This window comes from Plecotus auritus (assembly GCF_963455305.1).
Source record: "Plecotus auritus genome assembly, chromosome: 3".
NCBI lineage: Eukaryota > Metazoa > Chordata > Mammalia > Chiroptera > Vespertilionidae > Plecotus > Plecotus auritus.
This window is the reverse complement of record NC_137772.1, coordinates 96,484,077-96,493,604: the sequence shown is the minus strand read 5'-3', so window position 1 is coordinate 96,493,604 and position 9,528 is coordinate 96,484,077. Positions and strand designations below refer to the sequence as shown.

Below are 9,528 nucleotides of genomic sequence, written 5' to 3'. Positions count from 1 at the left end.
GCAGTTTAGGGGCAATCAGGCCAGCAGGGGAGCAGTTAGGGTTGATTAGGCCGGTAGGGGAGCAGTTAGGGGCAATCAGGCAGGCAGCAAAGGTGGTTAGGGGCAATCAGGCAGGCGAGCGGTTAGGAGCCAGCGGTCCCAGATTGCAAGAGGCAGTCAGACATCCCCTGAGGGGTCCCGGATTGGAGAGGGTGCAGGCCAGGCTGAGGGACCTCCCCGCCGCAACCCCGTGCATGAATTTCGTGCACCGGGCCTCTAGTGGATATATAAGAGAGTCTTTATTGTAGCCCAAGTAGTCATTGCTACTAAGAAACCATTAGGCAAAAACAGTTCTTTAAAGTAGCCTTGTAGAGGTAGCTCTTACTAATACAGTAGCAAACACAGGAGCCATCCCAGCAAAAATAGCCAGCACCGGCTGGTCAGTAATACATCTTTCCTACAACATAGCCCCCAACATAGGAGCTATACAGGAGCCAGCCACACTGGCTGGTCATAACATACTTTATACTAACTTAGACAAAGGAGGCTTCTTGCCAAATAGTAATCTCAATCTTTTGGGTTATAGAAGGGCATGCTTTTGCAGTGTATACAGTGAAACTGCTGTGTCTTTGCACCTGCCTATGGCAACTTGGACTTGAACATCCCGATTAGGATTCCCATGCTCAAATTGGCCTTGAACATCTGGCGTACTCTGGGTAGGGCCCCCACAGACGTCCAAGTTCCTGAAAGAGCCTTCTTGATCAATGGAGGGAACAGTCACATTGAAAAGCAACTGCCATTGAGATAGCTAAGTGAGGTGCCAGCCTTCAACCTGTCCACACCAGGGAGAGTGCCCACGTCACAGGCAGGTTAGGAAGGGTCTTGCCAGCATGGCCAGGAGTCCTTATTGCATGGCAATCAGCACAGCTGCCAGCTTTCTTAGCTGTGCCTTGAGCTTTAACCAAGAGGTGAACAGTGAGTGACTGGAGAAGCCTTTCTTCAACATTTAATTAATTCACAGGAGAGCTGGGGTCCCATCCACAAGTCACAGTGCTTTCTGATTAAGAACAATGAGAGGCTCCAGCCAACCCTGGGCATCAGAGTCACCAGTGGAGCTTTTAAAATGTGGATACCTGTGCCCAGCTCATACCTTCTTTATGAGAAGGGGGTGGGGCGGAGACTGGGAGTCCACTGCAATTTGGCTGTGGACACTAGGGAGGAACCAGTGCCCCCAGAATACCGGGAAGGGGGAGTGCATTGGACTTCCTCCCTTTTTCCTGGTGGCCTGATGTCCAGCCTGCAGGGTTAGAGCAGGCAGAAAGCGCCTCCTATTTCACTTCCCTAACCTGGATTCTGTGCAGAAGCTGTCTAGGTGCCCATAAATTATTTATTCAGCTGAAGTCTCTGTCTGGGTCAATGTCAGAATTTCCTGCATGAACTCAACTGCCCTGGTCACCAAATGCAACTGTGGTGGCTAGAAAAGTCTGCCATGACTCTCCAGAGCCTCTTCTTCAGGAAAAATGGATGTACCAGCAGAAACTGGGAAAACAGGTTGAAAATTTATCACTTTTCAGGATGCTTAAGATGTTTTATTTTTCTCTCTAAAATCAAGTTGGGCATTTTCCAGAAGAATATTATACCACTTGGAGCTGTAAAATGATCTCCCAAGGCAAGATGAGGACTCACTGCATCTTAGCACCTGGAATGTGCTCTGAAGCGCTGTGGGGAGGGGCAGCGAGGACAGGGGCTGGTGGCGTGGTTACCTGTAGCTTCTCATGAAACAGGCCCCACTTAATAAAGCAGGCTATTTCAGTGAGGAAAACAGGTTCTGTAATGATTACTTCCTAAGTGCCCCAGCCGAGGGATTCCTCTTTACACAAACCTCGATTAATGATATTATGGCCTTCATTGGAATAGTCTGAGTGCCATTTATGGTTTCAACCACTCGAGTCCCTGCAACATGTTGGGCCAGTGGTTTTCAACATTAGACACCCCTAGAGAGCTTTGAAAACATACCCAGGCCTGGGTCCATTAACTGGAGCTTTAAAAACTCCCAGGTGAGTATCAAGTACAGCCAGGTTGAGACCTCTGTGTTGGGTACTATGGGAGATGCTAGGGATGTGACCAACACTTCTTACCCTTCATGTGTTCAGACTCTTCCCCACACCAGGACATTATCCCAGATGCACTGTCAGTGCAGACAGGCAGGGGTGCAGGTTCCAGGACCACCCAAACTGTTACATCTGCTGCTCTAACAGTGGGGACCATCCGTTTAGATGGCCAGAATAGTCTCAGTTTTGAGTATTCTTTCTGGAGTCCATATGTCTTAATTCTTCATTTGGAAAAGCTGGTCTCCGTAGCTATAGCTAGCCCTAAAACTCACAGTGTTTTGTAGAATTCCACCAGGTGGCACAGTTCACCTGGGTTGTCTGGTTTGTTGCTATCAAGACTGAACCGAAGGTGCCAAAGGTGAGGTCATCAGGGAGAGTGGTAACCAGGTGAGCCACTCTTCGCCCCTCCTGCTGGGGTTTCATGCCCCTGGGGTCAGTGCCCTCTGCTGGCAATGGCTTCTCGGCGCTACCGCTGTGCAGACAGCCTCAGCCAATGGAAAGCTGGAGCCTTTCAGAAGCTGGGTCTGACCCCAGATAATTGGGGCTGTGAGGTTTGACCCCACACCCTGAGCTGCTGCCGTGAGGTCAGCAGTCAGGGACCGACCCCTGCTGCCGAGACATCACACCAGACAGTGGCCCTCCTTCCGCCCAGAAGGGCCCACATCACTGACTGAGACACATGAAGGGAGGGAGGCTCAGGGGCTTGGAGCCAAGCTGTAAACCGACCCGAAGGCCTTCCAATAAGGAGGGACAACAAACATTTGGCCTTGCTGAGAGACGCTTTCTGACAAGAGCTCCCAAACCTGGCTCACATTTTGTGGACCTCCTCCTCTGAGAGAGTAGGAACCAGGACCAGCTGCGTAATTTGTGGGGCCAGTGCAAAATAGAAATGTGGGGCCCTGTGTAAAAATTAAGAATTTCAAGACACCGAAGGCAGAGCATTAAAACAAGCACAGGGACCTTCTGAAAGCAGGGTCTGCGCACCTACACAGGTTGTACCCCATGAAGTTGGTCCTGGGTGGGAAACCTGAACCCCACTGTCAAGTGGAGAGAAGGGGCCCCTGGGGATGGCCCTCAGTGACCACAGCCCCTCACTGTCACTAGAGAACAACCTCCCTCCCAACCTCTACACCCCCAGAGTTTCCTCCTCTCACCTGTGAACCTGCTTCACTAACTGCCCACAACTGAGGGGCCCATGGGAGGGGACTGGGATTGGGCAGACAGCACCCCCATCCCTCAGGCTTGGACCATGGCCAAAGAAAAAAGAATCCCCCCAATCTAGAATAGAATATTTTGCAACTGCTCATGAAGATTATTATTTCTTTTCTCAATAGCATTTTCAGATTAGCTGTTCCTTTCCCTTCTCACCAGAAACCCCTAGTCTCAGGCCATTAGATGACTTACAGAGGCTTAGTGCTGGCGCGAGCAAGGTGTCTAAACCTTGCCTGCAAGTGCCCCGCAATTTGGGCTGCAGTTCTTGAGACTGAATGCTGGCTGTCTGCCTGCTGATAACTTTGGGTTGTGCTGCTATAAGATGCAGCAAGAATATTAATCTCAGGCCACCAGCAGAGGAGGATCCCAGCCCACTGTGGTTTGGGCCACATTTTTTACGAAGTGGATTCAAATGGGAAAAGATGACAATATGGTCCTGTTCATAATATTGAGCCATCCTTTTGCCAACTCCACCATCTTTGGGAAGAATATAGCTCTGAAAGGGGAGCAAACATGTTTCCTGGGGTGGGGAGATAGGGAGTTCCTCACCTCCTGCCCACCCCCCTTCACATACATGCATAAGAACAGATTTAAACAAGAAGATGGGAAATTCCCTCCTCTTTTGTGTCTCTGCAGCACTGAGAGCCTGGAGGTCCAGCTTGCATCCTGTGGGTGTGGTTTCCCTGACTCGATGTGTCCTCTAGGCTCTGCCAGGGCTCAGCTGCTCTTTCCTCTTTGTAAACAGGCCCCTCTGCACAGCCCCACATGGGGGAGGTGGGAAGCGGGGAGCTGGCTTCTGAATTGAGTCCCGGGTCTGTACTCACTAGCCTTGTGAGCTGGGACAGCATTCTTAGCTTCCCAGAACCTGTTTTCTCATCTGAAAAATAAGAATGATACTACTTTATTCACTGTTGAACATATATCTGAGTGTGAACTATATGTCAGGCAGTGTGCTAGGAGCTGGAGATAGAAATGATAGAGACAGATACAGCCCCTCATAGTCCTATGGGGGGTTCGAGTGATTAACAAACACTCTGCATGAAGCCTGTGTGCGCCCTGGGCCTGCCTGCCCAGCTGTGTCACAGTGGGAGCGGGAGGGGGAGTGGGTGGTGTGGACCCTGTGATGGGTTTCTCCAGCTCCCACACCAGCCAGCTTCTGGCTGGGTTGCCCATGGGGCCATGAAAGGAAGCGGGGTTGGCCCATGGGGGTATCAGAGGAAGCGGGGTTGGCCCTTGGGGGTATCAGAGGAAGCGGGGTTGGCCCATCGGGGTATCAGAGGAAGCTGGGTTGGCCCATGGGGGTATCAGAGGAAACGGGGTTGGCCCATGGGGCCATGAGAGGAAGTGGGGTTGGCCCATGGGGGTATCAGAGGAAGCGGGGTTGGCCCATGGGGGTATCAGAGGAAGCGGGGTTGGCCCATGGGGGTATCAGAGGAAGCGGGGTTGGCCCATGGGGGTATCAGAGGAAACGGGGTTGGCCCATGGGGCCATGAGAGGAAGCGGGGTTGGCCCATAGGGGTATCAGAGGAAGCGGGGTTGGCCCATGGGGGTATCAGAGGAAGCGGGGTTGGCCCATGGGGGTATCAGAGGAAGCGGGGTTGGCCCATGGGGGTATCAGAGGAAACGGGGTTGGCCCATGGGGCCATGAGAGGAAGCGGGGTTGGCCCATGGGGGTATCAGAGGAAGCGGGGTTGGCCCATGGGGGTATCAGAGGAAGCGGGGTTGGCCCATGGGGGTATCAGGAAGCTTGGCAGTGGAGGAAGGCAGAAGCAGGATATTCGGCTTGTGCAGCAACAGCAGAACCTCCTTTTTGGTTCCTCCTTCTGGTGGCCACCTTGGCTCCTGGCTTGGGTTCCTGTCAGCTCCTCTGTTGTTCCCCCAGCCTCAGGCTGGTAGGGGCTTCCTGCCCTGACTGATCTCGGTTATTTCTGCAGTCCCATCGAGTTTCACCCTGCGTTCATTACCTCTGTTGACAGAGGTCGCTGTTAGACCCTTACGGACACAACATGTAAGTGCTATGACCTGGGAAGTTGAGGGTGTTTATTGTAGGACATACAACCCTCAATCAATTACTGCTTTTTTCAATATTGTTTATACTAATGTTACCCCTCCCAACCTTACATTCTCTGCTTCAGTTCCCTAGTTCTGCCCTGCCCTGCTGGCAGTTGGAAGTCAGCAAGCTCCCAGAGAGAGGAGCGTGTGGCAGAGCACGGAGCGCACTGGAGGGACTGGTCCTGGCTGCATGGTCAGGTGGCCATCAAAGAGCGATGGCCCCTTGGCCAGGAGGGCCTGGGCACGGTGTGCAGCAAGCCAGCTGGCTCAGGTGAGCGTGGGCAAGCTGGGCACCAGGGAAGGCACAGTCTGGTGGGAATCAGCTGCTTGTACACCCCGGCCTGGTCAGATCAGGCGTGTAGACTGTCCTGCCCTGGTGCTCTTTCTGGAGAGTGTGTGTGACACAGCTTGCGGGGAGGAACACTCGTCACAGAGCACACTCCCGCGCAGCAGCCACTGTCCCTGGCTCGGTGTCCCCGGGGGTTCTGCAGAGCGGGCCTGCTTCCCCAGCTTCTCAGTGCAGTTCATGATTGTCCCGCTGCCCGGGTGGAAGGACACCAGACATTTGTCTCCTTGCTCAACACTTTTTAAAATAACCTTTAAATTTTAGGATAATTTTAGATACACAAAAAAAGTTGTGAAAATAGTGGAGTTCCCACTGACCTCAGACCCAGTTTCCCCTTTGTTAACATTTTATGTTAGTGTGGTTCATCTGTTACAACTAATGAGCCAATATTGATGCATTATTATTAACTGCAGTCCTTACTTACTTAGATGTCCTTAGTGTTTACCTAATGCCTCTTTTCTGTACCCAGGGTCTATCCGGGACACCACATTGCATTCAGTCATCATGCCTCCTTGTCTCGTCTTAGCTGTGACAGTGTCTGTGACTTTCCTAGTTTTTGATGATGTTGACAGTTTTGAGGAGTATTGGTCTGGCATTTTGTGGTATACAGACAAATCCCCTCAGTTGGGCGGGGTGGGGGGGGTGTTTTTCTCATGTTTAGACTGGAATTAAAGGGTTGAGGAGAAAGGTCACAGAGCTGCAGTGCCTGGGCAACACTTTAACTCCTGTCACACTCCTGATGTGGCTAGAAGGTGCTGTAAGTGTGCCCCAGGTCTTGTGGGAATTCCCATCAACATCAAAACACCAAGATAAAAAACAGGGGTTTCTACTCGCCATCTCTCCCAGGTCAATGTGGATTTCCAACTTCCTGAGAATTATTGGCTTAGCTTCCTGAGTGCTCAACATTGATATTAACTACCCCCTCATTCCTACATGGCCATATCTACTTCCGAGGGCACCTTCAGGTACTGTTTCCCATTTGCTCATCAGACTCACCCTCTGACAAGGGTAGAGGGGTTGCCATGATGTCACCTCATGGCTCCTAGATGCCACAGCAGCTAGATGGTGGCTCATCCACAGAAAAGATTCAGTGCGTTTTGTCCAATTTCATAACCAATGTCAATATCCAGAGTTTAGAGATAGTACAGTGGGGGCCAGGGGCTCCTAGGGCAGGCCTTGCCATAGGCAGATAGTCAGCGTCCGGGTTTATACACACATGTATCACATCTGTTCCTAGTGCTTCCCCCTGGTCACAGCAGCTGCCGGGCCCTCCTTCTGGGTGCTTTCTGGCCTCCTGTTTCCTCCCAGGGGGAGACAGATGATTTCCTTCATCTTTTCCTGGTGCTTCTGTCACCAGGCTCTCTGGTTGGTTTGTCTGGGACAGTGAGTCTCTGTTTTCTGCCGCTACCCCCTTTTCATGCCGAGACACCCCGGGTGCTTCCAGAAAACTCAGGGAGGTTGTGAATGTTGAAAGTAGAATTGATTTTAGTTACCTGTTTTTGCTGCTTTTTGAACCTGGGTTTTGTATGAGTGTTACCAGCACTGTGGGTGGGAGGGAGTTTCAGGTGGTTATGGAGAAGGCTCAGGTGTGAGTCAGCAGCCTGTGTTCACTCTGGCTGGGCAAGGGCCTCCATCGGCTTTTTAAAAGAACCTAGTCCTGAGTAGACAAGCTTTTCCTATCCTTTGAAGGTAGAGGAAATTCAGTTGTGCCAGGCTTAAGCTGGATATGGTATTCAAGCAGACTACAGACTTTGAGTCATGAAAATGTGGGTTTTCTCTGTTTTCTTATTCTCTGAGCCTCCGTCTCAGGGTGAGAAAATAATGTTTTAAGATCAGTAGAAAGAAATTCTGACTATAGCCTTGGATTCTGTGGCTCAGTTAAAGAAGAAATTGAGGTAGGGCGCTGAACTCTCTGATTTATCAAAGGACTTGTGGCTGCTGTAGGCTCAGTTCTCAGCTCTCTGCAGCAGCAGGAATCTCTGCCTGGGGTGGGTGAGGAGCTCAGAGGGGATATCCTCGTGTTCACTGGATGCTGAGAATACAAGTTTGATTCATGTGCTGGGTATAGAGAAAAAGGGCATTAATGATCGACATGTATGAGCGTGTGTCCCACCACAAGGGAAAAGGGGGCATTTGATGTGGTTCTTCCATCAAGTTCTAAGTGTCATGGAGGAGGGAGCTGTGTCCAGGGATAACCATAACACCAGGCAGAAATTGAATGCACCATAAGTAAGGACTGAGTCACAGATTAAGTTGTCTTCTTAGAGTTACGATGTGATTTAGATATTGTCTTAAGAGCAAAATCTTGACAAAAAAAATAACCCTAAATGATTGGCAGTAGAAAACTATGTCTCATCCACGCAAAACATGTTATGTAGCCATTAAAAGAAATAACATCTGCAAAAACACCTCCAAAATATATTGCTAAGTGAAAAAGGATGTAGAGCAATGTATAGTCTGATCCTATGTGTATGGAAAGGGGACACACATACACATATACATATGTATAATCACATATACAGTATGTTTAAAATGTATAATATAGTGCTTCATATATGTGCATAGAGCATGCTTAAAATATATGTCTAAAATATTTAAATAATATAAATGATATTATATTATATTATTTTAAAATACTTCTGGGTGATTCACAAGAAACTGGAAACAATGGTTTATTTCTTTTTTTTTAAATTTCTTTATTGATTAAGGTATTACATATGTGTCCTTATTCCCCCATTACCCCCCACCTCCCATTCATGCCCCCACCCCCCTGTTGTCTGTGTCCATTGGTTAGGCTTACATGCATGCATATAAGTACTTTAGTTGATCTCTCCCCTTTACCCCCACTGTCCCCTACCTTCCCTGAAGTTTTACATTCTGATTGATGTTTCTCTGTCTCTGGATCTATTTTTGTTCATCAGTTTATGTTGTTCATTATATTCCACAAATGAGTGAGATCATGTGATATTTATCTTTCTCTGCCTGGCTTATTTCACTTAGCATAATGCTCTCCATCTCCATCCATGTTGTTGCAAATGGTAGGAACTCCTTTTTTACCGCAGCGTAGTATTCCATTGTGTAGATATACCACAGTTTTTTAATCCACTCCTCTGCTGATGGGCACTTAGGCTGTTTCCAAATCTTAGCTATGGTGAATTGTGCTGCTATGAACATAGGGGTGCATATATCCTTTCTGATTCGTGTTTCTAGTTTCTTGGGATATATTCCTAGAAGTGGGATCACTGGGTCAAATGGGAGTTCCATTTTTAGTTTTTTGAGGAAACTCCATACTGTTCTCCACAGTGGCTACACCAGTCTGCATTCCCACCAGCAGTGCACGAGGGTTCCTTTTTCTCCGCATCCTCGCAAGCACTTGTCATTTATTGACTCATTGATAATAGCCATTCTGACAGGTGTGAGATGGTACCGCATTGTTGTTTTGATTTGCATCTTTCTGATGATTAGTGACTTTGAGCATTTTTTCATGTCTCTTGGCCTTCCTTCTGTCTTCTTTCGAAAAGTGTCTATTTAGATCAGTTGCCCATTTTTTGATTGGGTTGTTTATCTTCTTTTTGTTAAGCTGCATGAGTGCCCTGTAAATGTTGGAGATTAAACGCTTATCGTTGATATCATTGGCAAATATGTTCTCCCATGCAGTGGGCTTTCTTGTTGTTTTATTGATGGTTTCCTTTGCTGTGCAAAAGCTTTTTATTTTGATATAGTCCCACTTGTTTATTTTCTCTTTAGTTTCCATTGCCCTAGGAGCAGTATCAGTGAAGAAATTGTTTTGGCATATGTCAGAGATTTTTCTGCCTGTGGATTCCTCTA

General features: G+C 48.8%; 1 protein-coding gene across 1 annotated transcript in view; it reads left to right on the top strand.

The window, feature by feature from the left end:
- Positions 1-658: 658 nt before the first annotated feature.
- The window catches only part of DHRS12 (dehydrogenase/reductase 12), a gene marked incomplete at both ends in the record, with an annotated part of 57,701 nt that continues 48,831 nt past the window's right edge, over positions 659-9,528 (top strand). Inside the window, 4 exon segments of the mRNA XM_080660131.1 lie at positions 659-761; positions 764-791; positions 2,150-2,169; positions 2,440-2,477. Of these exon segments, the coding sequence (XP_080516257.1) occupies positions 659-761; positions 764-791; positions 2,150-2,169; positions 2,440-2,477 (189 nt within the window).